Source organism: Pseudomassariella vexata (genome assembly GCF_002105095.1).
Source record: "Pseudomassariella vexata strain CBS 129021 chromosome Unknown BCR38scaffold_26, whole genome shotgun sequence".
Taxonomy (NCBI): domain Eukaryota; kingdom Fungi; phylum Ascomycota; class Sordariomycetes; order Amphisphaeriales; family Pseudomassariaceae; genus Pseudomassariella; species Pseudomassariella vexata.
Window position 1 is genome coordinate 256,824 of NW_024467981.1, and position 22,401 is coordinate 279,224.

At 50.7% G+C, this 22,401-nt stretch overlaps 7 protein-coding genes across 7 annotated transcripts; 4 read left to right on the forward strand and 3 right to left on the reverse strand.

Moving 5' to 3' along the window:
* Nucleotides 1-3,650: 3,650 nt before the first annotated feature.
* BCR38DRAFT_479063 (uncharacterized protein) lies at nucleotides 3,651-4,621 on the forward strand. Its single transcript, XM_040863131.1, has 2 exons — nucleotides 3,651-4,331; nucleotides 4,399-4,621. The coding sequence occupies exon 1, from the start codon at nucleotides 3,662-3,664 to the stop codon at nucleotides 4,250-4,252; it is 591 nt and encodes a 196-aa protein (XP_040709750.1). The 5' UTR covers nucleotides 3,651-3,661; the 3' UTR covers nucleotides 4,253-4,331; nucleotides 4,399-4,621.
* Nucleotides 4,622-7,791: 3,170 nt separating this feature from the next.
* BCR38DRAFT_505967 (uncharacterized protein) lies at nucleotides 7,792-8,958 on the reverse strand (the record flags this gene model as incomplete). Its single annotated transcript, XM_040864932.1, has 2 exons — nucleotides 7,792-8,650; nucleotides 8,783-8,958. 2 exons carry the CDS (start codon nucleotides 8,956-8,958, stop codon nucleotides 7,792-7,794), a joined length of 1,035 nt encoding a protein of 344 aa, XP_040709751.1.
* Nucleotides 8,959-11,008: 2,050 nt separating this feature from the next.
* Nucleotides 11,009-13,486, reverse strand: BCR38DRAFT_356708 (ubiquitin homeostasis protein lub1; the record flags this gene model as incomplete). Its single annotated transcript, XM_040857042.1, has 3 exons — nucleotides 11,009-11,799; nucleotides 11,863-13,348; nucleotides 13,439-13,486. 3 exons carry the CDS (start codon nucleotides 13,484-13,486, stop codon nucleotides 11,009-11,011), a joined length of 2,325 nt encoding a protein of 774 aa, XP_040709752.1.
* A 1,236-nt stretch (nucleotides 13,487-14,722) lies between these two features.
* On the forward strand, nucleotides 14,723-15,834 carry BCR38DRAFT_461947 (WD40-repeat-containing domain protein; the record flags this gene model as incomplete). The annotated part of the gene is made up of 3 exons (XM_040862586.1): nucleotides 14,723-15,469; nucleotides 15,505-15,622; nucleotides 15,680-15,834. The coding sequence occupies 3 exons, from the start codon at nucleotides 14,723-14,725 to the stop codon at nucleotides 15,832-15,834; spliced, it is 1,020 nt and encodes a 339-aa protein (XP_040709753.1).
* Nucleotides 15,835-17,549: 1,715 nt separating this feature from the next.
* Nucleotides 17,550-17,873, forward strand: BCR38DRAFT_123661 (uncharacterized protein). The gene has a single exon (XM_040853493.1). The coding sequence runs from the start codon at nucleotides 17,584-17,586 to the stop codon at nucleotides 17,746-17,748; it is 165 nt and encodes a 54-aa protein (XP_040709754.1). The 5' UTR covers nucleotides 17,550-17,583; the 3' UTR covers nucleotides 17,749-17,873.
* A 266-nt stretch (nucleotides 17,874-18,139) lies between these two features.
* Nucleotides 18,140-19,004, reverse strand: BCR38DRAFT_356716 (uncharacterized protein; the record flags this gene model as incomplete). Its single annotated transcript, XM_040857043.1, has 3 exons — nucleotides 18,140-18,388; nucleotides 18,453-18,781; nucleotides 18,866-19,004. 3 exons carry the CDS (start codon nucleotides 19,002-19,004, stop codon nucleotides 18,140-18,142), a joined length of 717 nt encoding a protein of 238 aa, XP_040709755.1.
* A 2,100-nt stretch (nucleotides 19,005-21,104) lies between these two features.
* Nucleotides 21,105-21,968, forward strand: BCR38DRAFT_414872 (uncharacterized protein; the record flags this gene model as incomplete). Its single annotated transcript, XM_040858980.1, has 2 exons — nucleotides 21,105-21,727; nucleotides 21,809-21,968. 2 exons carry the CDS (start codon nucleotides 21,105-21,107, stop codon nucleotides 21,966-21,968), a joined length of 783 nt encoding a protein of 260 aa, XP_040709756.1.
* Nucleotides 21,969-22,401: the final 433 nt, after the last annotated feature.

Genomic DNA, 22,401 nt, shown 5'->3' on the forward strand with positions numbered 1-22,401 from the left:
CTGGCCGTTTGTGGAAATAACAGTTCAGTGGAGTGATTTCAACTAACGACAAAGATGATTCCGCATTTTTGCAGCCCCTGTGTAGCCAACATCACCAAGCACGCAAACATCACAAACACCGATACCATGATGAGTGAGTGTGTATTGACGAAACCAATGATCCGTTGAGACCGTTCGTCCGGCGGAAGCCGGTTGGCGATATACAACACCCAACATTTTGAAACCGACTGCATCCATCGACGCGTTCATCATATCGGTCTCTGGGCCCGTGGAAGATTGGATATGTGGGCCATATACGGCGTTTCGCTCATTCTCCCTATTGTCGTAGTCATCACCAGGATGATTTCGGTTCTACAGAGCTCGCATGCCCCATATCTCGGGGATGAAGTATTCATTGCATCCTGACATAGTTCTGTTGTTGGGACCGGTTACTTGCCTGTCCTCAAAGCCAATCTAGCCCGTGCGGAATGGCCCCAGGTGATTTGGAAAAGGCGGGACAACTAAAGGCAATACACTCCCTAATATCAGTGTCCTCCGGTTTCAGCTGTGACCGTGATCAATCCCCATGACCGACGGATACACAATAGCTAAGGTCTCCTCCCGCTATCAGTAAATCTCCTCCGCTGTGCGCCAGTTCTACGCCATACTAGCGCAGCCTTGATCATGAAAGCCAGCAGAGTCCTTTAACAAATCATTCGAGTATAGTGGGTCGCGGGTTTCCCATGCAGGGACTTGTAGATTTCATGATGGCCAACTGCGAATACGAGGCATATTAGCAGATGTTCTTACATGCTCCAGGTTAGTTGAATGGACTACTAATGCACGCAGTGAGCAGTTGTAGATGCATAGTTAGGTAAGCAATACAAGTGTGTAGCTTGTGACTACGTCGCGGTTTTCTGTCGAGGATACCTGTCGAGGATATTGAAACTTATTCCTCCTAGTTGCTTCTCTCTGATTTCCTGTCTTTTGTGATAGGGATCGAAACTCTTTCGAGAATCCGCATCATGTGAAAGCTTCAATCTTCTGGATGCCGCAGGAGTTGGCGACTCCTGATACTCCCAGGGAGAACGTAACCAAGTTGAATTCAAGTAAGCTCGCCAGTTGCTAGCAAAGTCATATGAAATGAAACTCGTATCAGGGGCCGAAGGTGATTGTGGTATGGATAATGTCAGCAAGCTGACTTAGCGGTGAAAAGGTGGGGGCGTAAGCGACCGCTGGAATGAATTCGCAAGGTTGCATAACGCTAGTACAAGAAACAAGGTTAATAAATCTGAATAATGAACGTGTTGGGCGGCTTCATGAGTATCTGATTGCCTGGTTTGGGGGCAACTCCGCAAAATAGGTACACAACCATGTCGTCCAGGTATTGGTGGCGAGGGCGCTATGATACCCCTAGTTGAGGAAACGCATTGAATATTGATGCTTTCCTTCTCAAATCCTCACGTGTTATTGCAGGTTCACCCGAAAGCAGAAGCCCGTGGGAAAGATAACACCATTAGTTGCCGTATCAACCAGCATTACTTTCAAGAGCTGTTTCTTCCGGGAAGAGTTCTCAATCACTGAAGTAAATGTTGGGAGTGAGTCTCATATCCTATGGTCGTCTTACTCTGATTATGCTTGATCTGAAACTCTACCCAATAACAATTATTCCATTTCTAGAAGATGACACCGTCCAAGGATTGAGCCACGTAACGTTGAGTTACCCCCGATATCTCAGCCAGAACCACATCTTCGGGCTCAAGGAAGGCAGTCGAGTTTATTATCTCAAGATTTCCTCCCATACTCCACTACCAAGGAAACATGACGATAACCATACCTGTTGATCTTTATCTGACCATTGGTGTTAATGGCTTCTAGCTACGATATTCCCCGAACCCAAAGCGACTCGCCACCACTTTATTCCAGCCTTACGGGGCGTCTTGATCGACTTGAGTTTCCGTGGGAAGTATAAGGGTGAAAGAAGCTTAAGATGTTGATAAAGTTGGAACTATGATAGTAAGACTGTCAAATAATATTCACCAGGAAACAGAAATCGAATTTGGGATAGTAGCGGCCCTCGCGGCAGTGCTTAGCAGCTATGCCCCATTTTATGATAAGTGGTAGGTACCAATACATAGCTCATAAGCTTCATAGACCACGCAGCATGAGTGATTCCATCGAAGTACAGGTACGACACGTAGACATACCCAAAACGACTATAATCTTATGTTTTGGCCAAAACTATCATCGAAAAACCACTATATTCTCATGTAAAATACGAAGTCTCCTGCCCTGGAGGTAACTTCGTCCCTATGATGTTTGATGGAACTAACAGCAGCAGTAATTGGTTCAATTCAATTGATCATTGAATTCTCAAGCTTATCCTAGGTCAATACAATCATATCTCCTGCCTTATTTGTGCGCAGGCTTTTTCTTTTTCTTTTTTTGGTCGCAAACCAATACGTGTCCATGCCTTAAAGACCCGAAAGCGGGATGTGAAACATTTACCCTGGTCTCACTTCTATATTAACCTTTAATTTAGGAATACTGCATTCAATAAGCTACAAACACGATGGATGGGGCTTTATGAGATGTGCGCTTTGAATTTATTGGATGGTTTAGTTCGTGTTTCAAGCGCAATAGCATGCGTGAGCTTCAGCTCCTGCAATAGTCCTGCTATTACACATTGTAGGAAATGACATTTGATCAGTCACCTTAGTCACCTGCCCGATATTCCATGGACGTAGCACATGTCAAATGTTCTGCGCTTGTCTAGAATCCTTATGGAGGGTGATTCTTTTGTGTTCCATTGGAACAGACTTCTAGTCCATAGTATAACATGGGTTCTATCTAGTTCTACAGTGGACGAAGTATGTCGCGCCTCGAAATCGGAATACAAGTTCACGGCGGAAAGAGAAAGGGCGAGGGAACGTTTCGAAACTGGATTCGCGCAGTCGGCCCTCGACGACATCCGCGTTGCTTTTAGGGCTGCGAGTGAGAGGCTACGACGAGCCGTAAATTCGCGCCAGCTGAGTGGTTTGGTCTGGGTTTGACCTTGTATAAAACATCGACCAAAACCTTGATCGCACCTAGTTTCGCTAGTGCTAGTTATACTTCATCGCAGTGATGTACTTCAGTAAGCAACCATCGTCCACTTTCCACAACGAAAGTCTGCTCTTCGTGCCCGTGTTATTAGCCTGCAGAGAAAACCATCGAGAGTTTGAAGTATGAAGGCAACCTTCAACCACTAACGCTCAGAGCTCAAGATGAAAGTAGCCGTAAGCAGCAGCCCTGGACTCGCCCCTCAGTTCATCTCGATGTGTGGCGCAATCCCCGCCCAGAGCGAAAATTTCCAGGAATAGAGTGGGCAACCTGTAGGGCTGATACTATTCGGTTTTGACGGCACCGATTCCCCGTCTAACAGTTGCGGCTCGGCCATGATGTCAGCACAACCCCACTAATGCTCTGGAGTCTGGACCGCTGGCAGGGATACCAACCAACCAGCCCCCCCCCCCGTCGAAGCCACTGTCACATCTCGATCAGAGATTAACGGTCTCATGCAGCTTTAGACGCAGATCCTTACCCGCCATATCCACATGACGAAGGTAGGCTAAATCCGGTTTCGCATCCCAACTGGGGGACCCCGGTTTTGGCATCATCAGTGACGTGCACTTCGCAAGCCATGACCGAATTCGAGAGCATCCTGCAGGTTGGGTTACGGGATCAATATCTTGTTTTTGTCATCGAGTCTGGCGATACAAATAATCCATCTCTAGTTGCTTGTATTGCGGTTCCGTCTCTAGTTCCATTCCACACATTCCGCCGCCTGCAAAATATCGCCGTTTTTGCCACGAACTATACCATAGCCCGAGTCAAACATCAGTTCCCCCACCTATCCGGTCATAACATCAACCATCACTACTATCTGCCATGTCGACCAGCCCGGCAGATGTCAAGCAGGCCGAATCTTCGTCGGAAGCCAAGCCAGCCAGCCGCGCCCCGCGCAATCGTCGCCAACTGTCGCGCAAAGCCCCCGTCAAGGAAGTGTCCGAGGAAGAGCAGGACTCTGACGACTTCGACGAAGATAGTGCCGAGGAGGACTATGAGCCCCCGCCACCCCAGCGCCGCCGTCGCGGTCGCCAGCAGAATCAATCTTTGCAGAGGCAGCGGCAGCAGCAACAGCCCCAACAACAGATGCTGCAACAACAACAGCAGCAGCAGCAACAAATGCAGCAACAGCAAGGCGGTGGAGGCGGCGGCAGTGACACGCTGAGATTGCGATTGGATCTTAACCTTGAGGTTGAAGTTACCCTCAAGGCGCGTATCCACGGTGATTTGACATTAGCACTTCTGTAAGTACCCCTACAATCCCGCCGCCGTGATCCATGAGAGCGCGCACAGCTGACCTTCAGGCAATAGCGATCAATCATAAGAACTCGGATTTTGTCGAGGTAAGCGCGATGGTTAGGAGAAGTTCTTGTGACGCTTTTGTTTGTTTTCCTCTGCGCGCTGCAGTGCTGAGGGTTCGGCGCAAGAGGAAGTTGGGCGTTGGTGTCATCCCCCTTTTGGTTGAATAGCTTGCGTACATATTTGGCTATCATACTCCTGTGTAACTACACACACCATATATTTCTAATATGATGGTTATTGACTTAAAGAGCATGCTTGCTAGGGTGATTATATTATAGTGGCTGTTTCACAAATACTGCGTTGCACAGTACGTGCTTCTCCATACCATCTGCAGTTTGGTCATTCGGCTCACAACTTCATTGCCCCTTCTTCTCAGGACACCTCCAAAATTTGAAACTATTAAAGCAGAGTACTCTTAACTGCACCTTCTGAAGTTTTCTAACCTTCCATTCCGAATATGTCCACGACGCAGCCTATTCTCTCCGCTACGCCGCACATATAATCCATCCCTATTTACATGATGTTGCAGCCCGCAATCGAGGCCACCAAAAAAATCAAGCCGAAGTTGATGACCCGCAGTCTCACCCCCGCCCGAGCCTCGACCATCATACAGGAGCGTACTCGGTCATCGCTTGGCCGCCTTGGCAAGTCATCCGCCAAGATCCTCCTTCTAAAGCCCGGCCTGCTTGACTTCCGGTCCCTCTCCGAATTTCACTAGTCTGCGTGACAGCCGAAGCAATCATCGAAGATCTCCCGCGTCAAGACTTGATGGAACAAGAGCCGGAAGCCTTAGCTCCATTTGGCAAGGAGAACTTGCTCAGCCACCATTCCGCGTCCTTAATCTTCCAGATCCTCCGATACTATATCTTGTTTCCTGTCAATTTGGACCATTTTCTATTCATTCCCGCCTGCCAGGGTTGCTTCAAGTGCCTGTAACTTAACTATGCACTGCGAATGATGACACTACGCTGTGCGAAAGAATGTTTCGGTATGACGGATTCCCAGCTCAACATGATCCCCATCCCGCGCAGTATATCTGGCAAAGCGGTGGTAGTTTATTAGCAAGTAACAGCTATCATACAGATTTATATAGTGCAGCTAGCAGATTCAATAGAGGTTTCAGTTTGGCCTTGCAAAATCATTTGCTTCAAGTTCAAGATCTAGCAGCTCGGGGGTTTTGTTTTCATCAAGTCGTCGATTTATAGCTGGATTTATACATGGCGAAGGGTCTCTCATGATTAGAACAAGAAAAATTCCTAAAGCTATAACAGGTTGAGAAGTCCAACGTATATTTCAAACTTTTGTATGCACGAAAAATTTACCACTTCTGGAATCAACAAGCGCTCATTTTGGCGGAGTAGGTAATATAGCTACAAATGGTAAAAAGGGGATACGTGATGCTGTTACGTCTAAAAAGAAATTTGGTGGTAATTTTATCACATTTGGATCAATCTCCTTTCATAACGCAAAAAGGAGCAGATTATTTGTTTTTTAATATCTAGTTAAATTAGTACAAGTAACGTGAATGTACACCGAGCTGGCCATGACACCGAGCTGGCCATGACACCGAGCTGGCCACCCTTACATAACCTCGCATAGAAATTTTACGAGAGTAAAACCACAACGCCGTAAATCAATTGAAACTACTCTGAATCTTCCTCTCCAGAAGATGGCAATGCGATGTTACAACTTCGCGCATTATGCCCAGTCCCGTTGCAAATACCACAGCGCCTCGGGCGCGTTTTTACGCGTTTGGAGGGTGCTTCGGGGGACTTGGTACGTTTTTGCCGCTTGTCGGAGACTAAGTTTTTGGTCATTTTTGAGAGCTTGAAGGGCTAGCATTAAGTCTGCTTCGTTGTATGACTTTGCCATAATTGGTTGTTGAGAAAATCAAACATTAAGTTAGCCGGTCGCGTTGGCGCATGAAAGTGGCCAGCTCGGTGTCATGGCCAGCTCGGTGTACATTCACGTTATCCCTAAGTCAAAAGAGTATATATACCCGTACTAGTATAGTATCTGATATACACAATATATGCACTTGGGAGACGGATGCATACATTTTGCATATACGATACTACAAAAGTCTAATACTATGCTTTATACCTAATTTGATAAGCTATCCTTAGCAAAAACTCGGCCAGGGTTAGACATATTTTTGACCCTGATCAACTTTGTTGCGCCACAAATTTCTACCCCTAGCCAACTTTTTCTAACGCTGGTCAACTGTACGCTCTACTTCTTCCCGAACAAGCTGACGTTGAATAGAACTTTGTTTTGTGATCGTAAAAATTCAAGACAGAAAAGCGAAGCAGGGACGGACCGACTATGCCAACCAGGATTAAAACTGGAGTAATTCGGCCCTGCTAAATGAAAAAAGGCCTGAAGGCGTCAGTCAGGAAGCATCTTGTATTTATTATATGTACACCACACAGAGAATTGTAAAGATGTTGTGCTCAAGAGTTTACGGGGAAATTTCAACGTGCTGATGACACAATGGACGCTTGATACTGTACGAGGCGATTCGAGCTCAGGTTGTCGACGGTTTACAGAAAGTTGCTGAGAATGTCTCATAGGCCTGGCGTGGATCTACCAAGTACATGAGAGAGGCTTGCTACTACATTGCAATCTTTCGTGACGGAATTACAAAATTCAAGATTGCAGGCAATCTAGGAGTGCCCGTCATTCTTAGTTCGCAGTTTGATCTACATGCGTTGGCTTGTTGCGCGTGTGAAGTTGAGAATCTGGGGCCCCAATAATTGGCCGCATCAGGCTGGAGTCAAATCAAACCCGTAAGCAGGATCATCATCTTAACTCTATGGCAAGTCAACAAGTTCCGATCAGATATTTGGAAGGTATTCATTGATCGGCTCGGGGCATGTTTGGTGTCGCAGGCGGGGTTTCCCTTGTATCGGCTCCTTCTAGTTAATTATGGAAAAGCGATGTTATTGAACCCAGCTTTGAAACCAGAGGGGACACTCGACGCGTGATATAGCACTGAACAGAATAGTTTTCCATCGGAGAAGGTCTTCCCATGACGTCTGCTTTCGCTTAGCTTCATGTCTGACGCGAGCGAGATAGAGGCTTGTAGACGGCGGTCACCATGCTCGAAATTTCCAGATGAACTTTTTCGTGTCGCCTTGAGGCAGAGGATAAGTAAGCGGCAAGGAAATTGGGAACTTAAGTTTCTGAAATGCGATATCAAGTTGATGAGCCTGTGTGAAACGTTGAATAAACGGATCCTTCCGGCACATAATACACCAGAAACAGCTCATCATAGTCTCGTCTCCGGTATAACCCCTTTTTCAAATGCCGCATAATTCATCGCATAACCATGCACCTGTTCTACTGAGAATGCATCGAATTACCATTCCATGCAGATATCGCTCCATGTGCCGGAAACATCTACCCCGAGAATAAATCGTCGTGGTCTGACTTGACGCCGTTAACTTCATCATTGTTTCCATTGGAAAAGCCGTTGACTTCAGGTTTGTACTCTCTGGATCCGTTAGTATGACCGTTGAATCCATTAGCATGACCAGTCGACTCGGTCACGGGGTTGTTGCCTCTTGCGCCTTGACCCAGCTCTGTGGCGACACGACAGGTCACGTCGGCAATCATCTTTACACCGGCCACGATACGGCGTAGTTTCTCGGCTTGGTTCTCGAAATCAGACTCTGCATTGCGCAAAACAGCAGCGGTGCCATCGTAGTCACTCATGCGGATGTTCACATCCTCCAGACGCGATTCCTGAGCTGCAATGCAGCCCTTCGACGTGACCAGATCGTTGTTCAGCATCTCGATCATTCCTTCCAGTTGCGTGACTCGACGCTTGGTGCTTTCAAGGTCGCGTTGCAGAGCAGCATTTTGTGAGGCATAAGAAGCGACCTCACCTTGTAGTCGCGTGACTAGAGAAGCATCGTTGGTAGCGCCATCGGCTTCGTGGTGGAAAAGCGGAGAAGGTGTAACGGGCAGATGGTTCGCAAACTCGTTGGCCCGCTCGATGCTGGGTACGGGATAGGGGAGAATGGGGCCCGGAGTGGCGTGTCGGCTTGGGGTGCTTACCGTTGACTGGTGAGCCCCATACGAAGACGTGGGCGGCATCATCTGAGCAATGGGTTGCATGGCCGAGACAGGCGTGGGAGGCGGTGCCATGGAGCCCAGTGCAGGGTCGACGTTCTCTGGTTTGGGGGAGACAGGTGCCATACTCATGCGCTGGATGAAGCGACTGATTTTGGTGTCGGCATCGAGGCCTTGCTGTCGTCTGGGATAAATGTCGTGTCAGTGACGGTGCGGGATACGGGGCGGCGTGAGGAGTGCTTGCCGTCGTTTCATGACATCCTTCTCTACACTCTCTAAAATTATCTTGCGACCAGCGGAATCGGTCATCTTGTACGTTTCTGTTTCGATACGTGCTTTCCAAGCTCTTGTGACGGCCTTGGAATCCGATGCCTTGGCTTGCTCGACCTCCCTAGCGTACGGCGACAGTCCTGCCTTTCGCTTTCGGGCGCGGATCGTGTTCGGATTGGTCGAGTACTCCTCGGGGAGCTTGCGTCTGTTATTGGGAGGCATGATCAGCTGGGTGATCGCTCGTGGCAACTGAGACGGAAGAAGTGTAGATTGTTTGGTGAAGGTAGGTGAGCAGTCACTGCAAACTGCTGTCAGCGTCCAATCATCTCAGTAGCTCCGGCAACGAAAGGAAAAGAGAGTAGGGTCTTACCGTGCTGGGAACTTGGAAGCTGTGGTGGACGGCGACCTCCGCGGTGCATCAGAGAGGAAACTAAGGATGTTTACCAAACAGGAGATGAGTTGGTGTTGTAGTTGAACCAACAGATGAAGCAATCAACGATGTTGCTGCGACTGCCAGTCGTCAATTACGACGATTGTAGATGTTGATCGTCCAGGTGGGAGAAGAGATGGAAGTGTTGCGCACAACATTTGGGACGGCGCAAAGTGCACACATAAGTTAACTGTCTTTCTGGGTGCACCAGATGGAAGGCACGTCGCTGTTGTCGCCGATGACCTGAGTGAACGGGTGGCGCTACCTTCCTAAGGGCCCCTAAGATTATCCCGAGCGTATTCAATGGTAGCAGCTACAAGTCCAAATTTGGAAGCAACGCTGGTGGATATAAACAGAGACGGAAGTCGCGATGTTGGTGTTTGTGGGCCCAGATCATTTGCTGTCACATAATTGTGTGGGCGCAAATACAAACAAGCTTAGGCTTGACTCCCAATGCACTTGATGCTTCTATGAAGAGCAAAAATGTCACGATTTCTATCACGGTAAAGGAGACGGAGTGTCAAGTATATTCCCAGTTAACGGAAGCTGCGATCCAAAGCTGTTGAAATCATATCTTCAAGTAAGTGGAGCTGTAATATCCGTTGCCAGTGTTCCACGTCCAGGTGTGATCAACTTGGGCTGTGAGCTCAAAACATCGTTGGGCCTGAGACGTTGTGGACTCAATATCCCTTTCAATCAAAGAACGCCATCCCGAATTGGTGCACAAAACTTGGGGCAGGTGCCTTGATCTGCTCTGCGTGGGATAGTTGCCCCAGACGATGAACACCGCTTTGAAGAAAGCGTCCAATAAGCCTACCAACCTCCCCCTTCGAGGTCTCCACAGGATACGGCATGCTGAGAAGGTCAATATTGATGTACAAAGTGGCCATGCTCGTGATGATAAAGCTGTCCCCAGGGAATGGTTGCATGCCGCGCAACATAGCTTAGTGCACTGATAACTCAGTGAGACGACTAGTTGCCCAGCACAATGTCTTCTGTCAAGATCATCACGGAATGTAGCTTTTCCACGTGCTGCTTTCCCTATTCCTTCTATCGCGTACTCTCAGTACTCGGCTGGCCATCTCGACATATGTCCCAATAGGAGTCTAACGTTGCATCACGGTGAGTTTTAAAAAGGAATACAGCTGAACAGGGGCGTTCCCAGCTTGAAAATGAAACTTCGGAAACACTTGGGGGTGAGAGACCAAACCGAAAGAGTAGCCTTGCAGGACGGGGCTCTAAGAAGAAGGCGTTCGTTCTGGCTGCAATGAACGTTACTGGATTGGGCAGCTTTGATAAATCATACCTGTGGTAAACGCGTCTCGGGGCTGTAGTCATGTCAGTGGGGGCCTGTTCTATTGGAAAAGGCAACTTGAGCCCACCATTGGAAGCACAATTCCAAGCATTGAGCATCCCATCCAACACGAATCTCTCATTGTGGCTCGGGGCAGGCTGAACATGCTGCTAAGATGCTGGGAATAGGTGTCTTATTCGTGGGTTCTCTAGTGCGATGGGACCGTCGATTCGGTGGTAGGAATCGAAGCCTTTGCCGTCGAACAGACACAAATTCGTCTATAGAGGCGAATGCACCGAAGTCTTGGAGGCACTTGGCGCTGTGGCTGATCTACGCACCGCTGACGGTGAAACGGCCCTAAAGGGTCCAGATCAGCTTCAAAAATGGGGGAAGGAGAAAATGAAGGAAAGAAACAGGTATTTCTGTTCGAGTCCATGATCAACGCACGTGACTGTTCGTTCACTGGAATAGTCTATAAAGCAACGCCGGCTATGCTATGCTACCCCGTTTTATCCCGGCGTTTATCCCATATTATCCCACCCTCCAGACTACAGAGCACACAGGCACTCATCAGCCACCTCTTTGACTCTCACCTCCGTGCCCCTGTCCTTGGCCTTCTTCAAGGCCATCTCCAGCCCCTGAACCTGGTCCTTGACTGCCGGATTTGCAACGACGAAGGTGCCTGCCGCAACAAGGGCGCGGAAAACCACTTCGCTGTCAGTTTGGTTATCTAGCACGTGCGCTATTGCCTTGACTAAGCGGATTTGAGCATCTTCGGGAAGATGGGCCTTCTTCTTGATCGCTAGAACGCTGTAGTTGATGGCGACTGTCGTCAGGGCGATCAGTAAGTTCCGGTTATACGGTCCAATAGCCTGGTTATTTGAGCCATCAAGGCCCAGGGTACGCTCGAGGAATGTAACGACAGCCTCCATCTGATTGGTAACAACCGTCCAGCCCTGCTGAGACCCGAAAAGGTTCACGATTGCCCTCAGAGCCATCATGACGAGATTCTCGTTCAGTTGCCCGTCGGAGTCGTTCAGCGCAGACGAAATGGCAATCGAGACCGGCCCATTTGCGGCGGTGTATCTGGCGAGGAGTGGGCTGGTGGCACAGCACCGCCAAAGATCCAGAGGTGCCAGGCGGTCTTTGTAGTCCCAATTTAGGCACATCATAGCTACGAGAGAGATTCCGTCCCCGTGCTCGGGAGTCATGGGGCTGTTGGATTCAACGGCCTGGCGAAGGGAAGAGAGGGAAGCCTTGGCTGAAGGGTTCAAGGAAATATCTTTGCGACCAGCCGCTACGAGGGCATCGTTGACGGTGAAGATCTTCTTGAACATGGCTGTGGATGTGTTAGAATAGAGGAGTGAGTAAATAGCGGGAGGGCAAAGTAGCAGTAACTCACGATCGAACTTGGCCGCCGTTATTCTGAGGCATTCCTTCTGCGGCAGCGCGCTCGTTCTCGAGCTCTCCTGCTCCTCGCCCGGCCGGTACCTAGATTCAGTACCGTATGGATCTGCACCACCGGTTCCAGATGGTCCCAGGCTTGCCCCTTGCGTGTTCTGTACAATGAACTGGGCGACTTGGTCAAGGTAGTTGAGTGAAAGCTCGTTGTCGTTGATGAACTTAGTCGCTGTGTCATACGGATTATCGGAGAGGTTGTACGGTAACTTCAGGGACGGCTGACCTTCCTCGATAGCGACGTCGAAGACGAAGTCCCATTGCTTGCCGTTGTGCTCGACTTTGCGGCCACTGCTGGCGGCGGAATCGACAACTGTGCCCACGTTAATCCAGGATTGTGCGGCCGAAGACCAAGTATGGGCGGATATTGAGCCATTATCCTCCCTAATCATCTGCACCTGGCCCTCTTTGGTCCCTGCCTTTGTTGTCAGAAATTCAGGCCCCGGCAGCTTCTCCTTGTTGATATCACCAAGCTGTTGCTGCGGTATCGAAGACGACTTGACAGCTTCATCGAAGTTTTGGATTACGTCGGCACTTGCAACACGCTCGGCTGCACGACTGAAGATGCGGACGATACCATCACTTGTACCTGAAGCGATGTCCCCGTTCGGACATGCCACAACGGTCCAGACGGAGATGGCCGGGTGCGTAATGGTCTGTACGCACTCTGTTCCTCTCCAGACTCGGACGGTCCGGTCTTCGGCGGCACTGACAAGCTCACCGGACGGTAGAGCGGCCAGACGGTAGACAAAGCTCTCGTGGCCCCGAAGTTCGGCGACTTGCTGGCCCGTCAACTTCCAGAGGCGAATGACTCCGTCGTTGTGTGAACTGGCAATCTCGGCACCGGCAGGATGGCCGGCGGGCACTCGGCAGAGGCCGCGTACTACGTCGGGTGTGTAAATAGTGGATCTGGCTTCAGCCTGGCCGGCGGACTGCTTTCTCAGATCGAATATGCGGATGTTCTTGTCGGCACATCCTGTCACAACCACGGCGTCACTCAGCGGTAGTACATCCCAGACGGCGCCCTCGTGGCCGATCAGGGATATGTCGGTGTCCCACTTCTCGGAACTCCATACTCTTGCAGTGTGGTCCCAACTGCCAGAGACAAAGTACTTGCCACTTGGGGTAACGGCTAAGGCGCACACGTTGTTGGCATGGCCCGGCAGCAGACGTTCGGCGTTGTCTCCGGATACGGCCGTGGTCTTGCGAACGTCAAGACATGGGTCCTTGCCTCCCGACACGACGAGACCCTCGGGATAATCGGCAGACCGAGGGATATAGGCCAGGGCGTTAATGTAATCATGGATCTGGTTAAGTATAGTAAACTCGAACTCGGGCGGAGATGACGACGTGCGGCGCCATGCTCGAACGGTGTGATCTCTCGAAGCTGAGAAGAGAAGGTCGTCCGACGGGAAGACGAGATCTCGAACCTGTTATGAGACTTTAGTAAAACTGGATAATATTGCGGTGCGCCCAACATTGGAGGCAAACAGGGCCCAGGCAACAGGATCTTTGCTTACATCGGCATTGTGGCCAGCGAGTTGCGCCGACAGCTTGAAGTCCGCCATGGCCTATAGACGGTAGGCAATTGTCAGCGGTCACCGGGCAGTGGGACGGATGGTATGTGTGGAAGGCAGATTCGTGTCAAACAGATAAGGGCCAGAAAAGAGCAAAAGCCGTCAAGAGAAATTGTCAATGGTTGTGTCGGTTCATTGCGAATTCGAATCGCCGCGTTTGGGGTACTGTACGTGGTGTTGGAAGCAGGGAGCTTGGACCATTCCACCCCACCTTCCCATGCTATCATTGATCTGCATGCAGTCAAGTGTCAATTCCCACACCCTACCAAAGTACTGTAGCGACAGTCGTATTTCCGCAACGGCGGATAGCAGAATCGCAGGCATCTTTCACACACAACTATAGGTTATGATTCCAAGATGTTCTTGTATGAAGCTATATTTAGGTATCATTCATTCCCTACAAAAACCCGAATGTCACTATGAATGCTATCATGACGCACTACCCTCGTACGATGACACGACATTTTGGCAAGACGAATGAGCTACTCTGTGTATAGATACACTGCACTTTAGCTAGTTATACGTAATACTAATTACTGAAGAGGATGCCGGAAAAGTCATTCCAGTACGCAGAATAATCGAATTACATCTTGAGTCTATATTTGCTACTCCTGGACTGGAATATCGGGCTACTCTACACTATTACAGCCTTGTTTTGCTGTACACATTTCTCCCGCGCCATCCTTTTGTAGTCTATGTGTACAGTTTCTATGGTTTCGGTAGTTCGACCGTCCATGATCTCGCAGGATTGGCCCAGTGAACCATTCGTAATAGTGTTAGACCACCTTGGTTCTCTAGGCGTTGAGGACATGTGTAGTAATTCCAGTTCATTACCAGGTGTGGGAATTAACCGCCGGGCAAGCAGACTACCCCGCCATCCGTCAAGGTGAAGCTCGGTCAGGCGCGGGCTCTTGCACCCTTGTTTCGAAGCAGCAGGGACTTTTATTTCTTCAGATCATGACCGAAGCAGTTGCATATGGGCAGCCCAAAACCGAGATCGTTGCAACTTCGCGTATTATACCCAACCCGCTCAATTAGGCGCATCGACAAACCATTGTTCAAAGACTCCTTGGACCTGGAACAATCTGCCAAAGACATCGCATCATTGACATTGTCCCGCTTGACCGTCCTGCACCCGTCGAGCAACAAGATTCCCATCACCAACTTTACGTGTACCCTCGATCGCAATCCCGACGACACCAGCCTGCCGAACAATTGACTGTGACTATGGCTGACGCACCACCCCGAGCGCAACCTCTGACCTGTCACGGCCACTCGCGACCCGTTCCTCACATTGCTTTCTCGTCCCTGACCAACAAAGATGGCTGCGAATACTACCTCATCTCAGCCTGCAAAGACAACAACCCCATGCTGCGCGACGGCCAGACGGGCGACTGGATAGGAACCTTCATAGGCCACAAAGGAGCCGTGTGGCAGGCTCGTCTCTCCCCCGACGCTTCCCATGCCGCGACCGGCAGCGCCGACTTCACCGCCAAGATCTGGGACACCCACAGCGGCGAGTGCCTCTACACCCTTCAGCACAATCACATTGTACGCGCCGTGGCCTATCCGCCCGACAATACCAACATCATGGCCACTGGTGGCTACGAGAAGAAGCTGCGCATTTGGGATGTCCCCGAGAAACCCAAGTTGGACGAGTCCGGCACCGTCGAAACCACCACCATTGACACAAACGCTAGTACCGTCTTTGAGATCTGCCCCGGCGAACACACGGCTTTCATCAAGTTCATAGTCTGGACTCGAGACCCAAATACCCTCGTCACGGCCTCGGGCAACACCCTACGATGGTTCGATTTGCCCTCGCAAAGCGTCACCCGTTCACAGGTTCTTGATGGTGAGATTGGAAGCTGTGAATTCAATGCATCGGATCCTTCCTGCCGATCGAGCGGTGATATCGGTGACGGACTGCCCGTACTAGCTGTTGCTGCCGGCAAGTGCGTCTACTTCTGGGGGGTCCGCAGGCCATGGATGAGCTCAAGACGACCAAGGTGGACTTCCCGGTGGCCAGCGTCGCTGTTGATCTGAAGGGTAGAAAGTATGCTGTCGGTCAGGATACCCCCAAAACCTGGGCGTTGGTATACAACTGGGATGATGACTCTCTCATCGGTATGTGTCTTCGATCATCCTGGCTATAACTTCTTCCATGCTGACAATTTCTTGTAGAAACCCACAAAGGTCACCACGGCCCTGTATGGTCCATTGCCTTCGCACCTGACAACAAGCTGTACGCAACTGCTTCCGAGGACGGAACCATCAAGCTCTGGAAAAACTGTGAGGGAAAATATGGTTTGTGGCACGGCGAAAACGGCAGTGAATAGGGAACGCCTCTCCGCCAACCACGTCTGGGTCTACAGATCAAGAAGTCAGCCGACTAAAGCCATTGGCACGGCTACGTTGCTTTAATACCCCGACTCGAGTACTACTCGAATACTGTGACACAAGCACCTCGTATGGCGGCGGATCATGCGTATGAGGTGGGCATAGAGCAGTCGTTATGTGAGAGTATTCCCCGTGCTGGCAATTACTTTGTACCAGCAATGGATCTCCTGTCCAAGAGCGTCTACATATGCGGCCCGTACGGTAGATCCCAACCGAATGAGGACAGTGTACTCCACCGTGCCCCGTGGATTACCTTCTTTCTCCAAATTAACTTCATGGCGGTTTGACTTCACCGCTCTCTGCCGAACAGGGAGATCACGAGACATGTTTGAGGTTAACGTCTCGTGCAGGACTGGGAAAACTGCTGGGTAGCGGAAGGCGGCCATCTATGCAACATGATGATCGCCGGCTCCTTTTACCACAACACATCCGTACCCCGACCGGACCGATATAAACGAGATGATGACTAGAGTAGACTCGCCAAAGAGAAACCAAATAAACACAACAATGACCCGATACGTCTTTTCTCGCTTATTGGTCGTGACACGCGCCTTAAGATGTGTACGGAAGGAACCACCAATTAAGTTCTCTACTTGAGCAGGAGCAGTTTACAATTGGTATTTCCACGACATTATCATTTCGTTGATCCGTATTTACCTTGCTCCGAGCTACGGATGCCTGGAGGTCATTGAAATAGCTGAACTTCCAGCTTGCCATCGTGGCCGCGGGAGCTTTGAAGCACAGATGTCGGCTGAGTGTGCGGTTCATCATGAAGAAGACATTTCCTTGTCTCAATATCGCGTTTACCCCCTAGTACGCTCGAGGTATTCCAGGGTCCATCTGTAGCCGCAGAAAGGGATGTGAATGGGTGGCAACAGAGTATATCTACCATCCATAAATCTCGCAGTAGGTGGCCCAGATGACCATCTTGCCGTTGATATCGATATCACAGCCTTCCTTAGCGGCTCTTTGCTTGTCGCGTTCGATGGCGGCAGGTCTGAGGGAGCTTGTGAAGGTGGTGTTGTCAAGTGACAATAGAGAAAGCTTCAAGCAGCCGCCGCAAGGTTCGGAACACATCCAAGTCTCATCGTTCTTACTTGCTTTTCGACGAGTTGAACGAAATACCGAAGTTGACGTTATAGTGATCACTGTTGCACTCTAGAGTCGACGAGGAACGAAATATACTCGAGATTTCTGAAGCGCAGATGGAAGTGGGAGGGAAGATCGCTTGTACACGCATCAGCACATTCCGCAATCAACAACGGTGCCAATTTACTCGACTAGAGTTCGTAGGTACCCAGGCCATCCACAATCGTGTCACACTATGCCACGCCACTCGGCATAAACCTGGGAGCTTCATCTGCAGGAACAGAAACTCTAATCGAGCTTCTCAAACTCAAATGGAACTCCCTTATGATAGTCAACATGGTGAACGCGGCAAGCCTTAAAGCAGTCTGTCGTACATCAAATGGATGCAGCCCAGCGAACTGGCCCGCGAAAGGGGCGGCCACTTTCGAGGCCTGCAGGTGCGACAAACGGCTCGCTGCTGGTCGGGGCCACACGTGGTGCGGCGCCTGCTGGGACGGGATGCGTTTGTGGTGTGTGATTTGGTATTTGGATCACATAAGAGATTTGCGGATGCGCAAGCTAAAGAAAAAGAGGGATGTAGCTGTTCACGTTAGCTGGACATGGTGGGGAACGACTCGACAACTGGGCAGTGGGTTCGAGTATCGCCAATGCAGGTACGGGGCGGCATGAAGTGTTCGGCTGCATGGTGGAATTCCATCGAGATGGTAACGATGGCGTGGTGGTCTTGTCGTCGGCGGAAGGGCGATGGGGAGACTGCCTCCTAAGGTGAACCTTGGGAGCAGGCTAGCATGTCTAGCGACCTTTATCCCCTTCGGACATCTCCCATCTTCACGTCTGCGCTCTTCATTGGATATTTTACTATTTTGTACGGCAGACCTGTGTCCTGCTGTGGTATATAGATAGTTGTTGCTGACGCCTAATCGTCGAAAACAACCGAGTTCCTCACAAGATGGCCAAAATGGCAGCAAACAAAAATTACCGTCCCCGCACCTGGATCTCCAAACGCCACATAGATGCCAATATACATTTCCTTAACACCGTTTCATCCCACTTATCGTTGGCGAGGGAAGGACCATGTCCCCTTGGGCTCATCCAGCCATCTTAGGCGGCTTCCCCGTTCTGTTCGTCCGCAAGTCTACATTCTTAGTTCTAGGCTTACAGCAAGTACCACACGCCTCCAACCAGTATGGGCACGTAGCCTAGCCACGAGGCCCAACTGCTTGAGGACCTTAAGTCCGCGATAGCCCCGGCCCCGCTCGTTGTAGCATTGGCAGTGCTGCCAATGGCCTTGGTGGTGATGGTGTACAGATCGGCGAAACCGATATCGGTGCTGTTGAAGCAGTTGGTTTCGTTGACACGGGCGAGACGCTCATCGTGTGGCTCAACGAATGTGATGTCAACGCACTATCCAGACGGTTAGCTTCCTAGCCTCTTTCACAACATCGTGCCAGAAGGGCATCTAACTTACCGAGAACAGCGAAGCTCCGTGAACAGCCAGTTCCACCACCTGGATCGTGGCATTGTCGCCAACGTTGATGGTTATGTTCGGCGGCGGTGACACCTGCGGCAGACACACGGTGCCGGGGTAGGGATTCTTGCTGGGGCCGAGAATCTGGAACGGAGCCACCATGGGGAAGCTCATGTTGATAGGTCCTCCGTCAGGGCCGCCGGTGCCGAATCCCATGTTCATGTAAAGGAATGCTGTCGCATGGCCCTGGAACCAGCCGGGCTGGAGCGCGATAGCTCCACCGTTTATCGGCCAGTAGGTACGGTTGGTTGTGACGCCCATGCCACCACCTAAGATACACAGGTCAGAATCCATTGCAGAGTTGCAGATCGAGAAGCGGCGGCAGGCCACATTGAAGAAATATTATCGCTTACATGGATACATCCATTGCATGCCGTAGGGAAAGGTCTCGTTTGTGATCAAGTTGTCTCCTCTCCATCCGGGATACGTGATAATGGTGTGTGCTGATGCCAGCGTCGCCGCGGCGAGTGTGACGAATACTGATGGCAGCATTTTGCTGATGTGTAGGTGACAAAGGCCAGAAAAGATGAAGCCCGAGTTCCGACCCGAGTCAAGTGTCGACCAATTCCTTCGATCCGTCTGTCCTTGTCTCTTGCGGTGCTCTTGTGTGCTTTGTAGTTTGCGACGGACACGTCTTAATAAACTTCACCTTGCTGTTCAATGTGGGAGAAGGCGACTCGATCACGATTCAGCTCACTGTGCAAGCTCTTTCCAGTACGTCGTGGTGTCGTAGCTGAGAGATGCAAGAAGGCAGTAATAATATGCAGTGTGCCGGACCGATCTTGGCTGTGGGAATCACTGAAGAAGGGGAAATGGCGGGAAAGAAGGCCGCTTGAGGAGCTGGCGCAGGCATTATTATTATGGGAGATATGGACCTGCTTGCCTGTCTACGTACCGACCAACCGCTGACATGCATGGGCAATTTTCTCATGAGAAGCTGCAGGGCCAATATCGAGGAGAAGACAGCCCCCGCTAGACGAAGAGGGCAGGGTCAATCAACGTGGGCGGCATTCTGGCCTCAGACGGACCAGTCAAAACGGCGGGGAGGTGTGCGCAGTTGTGCAGCCGAAGATCCGTCCCATGTCGTTAATCGGGCGGGGCCAATCAGCGGACGCTTACCGGGCTGGGCGGCTCGCTGGATGAAAGTGCCAACGACATTGATTCGCCGAAGTGTAACCAATGGGCTGAAGCGACGGCTGGGGAGTTCCGGGGCTACACAGCAAGGGCAGCGTGGCTCGAGTTCCGTGAGTGGTGAGAAGCGTGGGACGATGCAGGTAGCATAGCATAGCATAAGCGCCGGCGACAAGTTTGGGAGCCAATGTGAGAGGGCAGTCGTGGTTTGGTGGGGTGTATTTTTGGCCACCCCCGATGGCCGTGTGCGTGGGTTCTTGATGCCGTTCAGCCCACTCATGCAGTACGCAGTAGCTCCATCTGACCACATTCCCTTGTTTCTTGGTTTCTTGCCAGCGAGGAAGGCATCGAATGCGACGATTTCGAAGTTGGTTATATAGTACAGAAGCAGATGCTACTTCATCTGCCGCTAGACGAAGCAGGCTGGTGGGTCATTTGAAATGGCACTGACTGCAGCTTAGGTTCCGGGCTGATGCAAAGGCGCCGCAACATCGCTGATGCAAAATTGGTCTCCACGCATCGCGCCTCGGTGAAGGCATGTTTCGTTGCTCTGCCGCGTCGAAAACGAAGATTGAAAAGCAAACTTCCTCGCGCAGAGCAGCCCGACCTTTAGCTCGGATTCCAGGTGTAGGATCAGGTCGTTGGGTAGCTGTTAAAGTCGGCCACGACCACCGACGTAACCTTCCACGACTGCTGCCTGCTGATTGCATGCATGAGGTAACCCTCATAGCTTGCTGACCGACACCTTGACGGTAGGCAAGCATGGTCGGGTCTCGAGTTGTTGGTCTAAGGGCGGTTCCATGTTGGTTTTTGCACCTGCTGTACCTGCCAACTGCAGGCCAAAAAAAGGTCCTCAGATGTTACCTTGCGCGGCTTCCTGCGCCGTTGACAAATGTGCCAGTCAAGGCATGTCAGATGGAGAAATTTGCCTCCGGGGGTAACACCACCGAAGAAGGGATATTTCTGGTGCAGGTTGACAAGAATGACGGAACAAAGTGAGAGATTTTGCTATGGTTACCTGCTGTGTCGACCTGCTGTATCGACCTGCTGTGTCGCAAATGTCTGAGTCAGGCTTTCTTCAAGATTCCACTTCACGCTCTCATTTTAGAAGCATGGAGGGAGCATGGCCCATCGGCAAATATTCGGCCATGGCGGGGCAAGTCTTGATTTTGAAGATATTCAATCTCATGTTCAAAGATTTCGAAGATCCATGTGGTTGGAATTGCGAATGATCGGCTAGTCCCTCTGTTCTCAAGGCGTCGCTTGATGTAGGATACCCCTTGATTCTTGTCGACATGTTTAGTCGTCCACGGAGCCGCATTGACACCCTCAGAAGAAGCCATCCTTAAGCGACCATCGAATCATCCGTCCTATTCCAGTGATCCTGACGGGACGCTTGAGACGGCAACACTGCAGCCTTTAGAATAAACTGCGGCACCCGAGCTTACGAGGCAATTCATAATGACGTCAACATCGATTGATCAGCCAACAGGTGAGCAGGAAGCTTGGACGTTTGTGTCAAGCAAAAGAACCAATGGGGCCAAGAAGAAGGCCGCGACTCAGCTCCGCCGGCCACCCTCCGTTCCGTTGAGACAAGGCACCGAATCCTCGGGCCTGTCAGTCGCTCAGGTCCAATCAGATCATGAGCGAATCAAGAAGCAGTGGCTGGAGTCGTCTAGCTATCGCCGTCTCAAGGAGCTGATGGCTTCCCAATGTTTGTATCCTCCAGTCGCCAAGGCCATATGTTTGGGACTTGGCTCTTTCGATCCCGCCGATGGGTCGTGGCAGTCAAAGAGGCGAGCGCATGTGCAATTTGCTGCCTTCGTCACCATGGTGGAATCTCTTCGGGAGCAAAGCAAGGGGCCTGTTCAGTGTTACTTTCAAGACCCCTGCTTCTCTGAGACCGACAAGGAGTTCCTTTCAGAGTTCGATTGCCAAATTGTCGATACTCCCGCCGGGTTCGAAATGGTTACGGAAAACAGCCTGTTAGTAGGCATTCACCTGTACCGCGGTATCTACTCGCGCGCCATCGAGAAATGCGTTCCGGCCATGTTTGTTGGGACGGATTACGACACTTGGGAGAGGTAAGTGCCCGCAACACGACTATCAGGGGCCTCAGGGCGTTTCTATAGTTGTCAAGATGTGTTGAACTGACATCCACACAGCTGTGGCAGCCTTGATTGGGCCAAGATGAAGGAGCTGGATGAGGCTTGTGACAAGGCCAAATTTCCCCAAGACGAAGAATTCTACCCAGCCTTCACCAACACAACCATCCACTGGCGTCGATCTTCGGAGGGAGAAATTGCCAAGGAATCGCCGTCTTGAGCTCGATCTGTGAACTACATGTTATTTTTGATATCAAGCGGCAAGTCGTGGGTATCCCAGATTCTGGAACAGACTCAGGCGATGGGGGTCAATGGCTGCACCGGCCAAAACCCGCCTTGCCGGCCTCTGACTGGGAGACTTTAACCTCGTGCATCCTCCAAAGGGGACAGGAGCCTCGAGCTTCTTTGCGCATCGTTCGGTATCTGGGATGGGGCATGAGTGACGAGGTTGTCACTCGAGTTGTCAGGTTGCCGTGGTGAGTACCAGGCCCTTATGCAGCGACTTCAAAGAGCAGAAACTCACCATGTCTTACAAGAAATGAAACGGTGCAGAGGAGTGTGGCTGGTCATCAAGCGGTCAGAAGGTTGGGAGGCATAGATATATTTCAGATAAGATCAAGACCCTGGGCGATAGAAGAAGGTAGGTGGCGTTG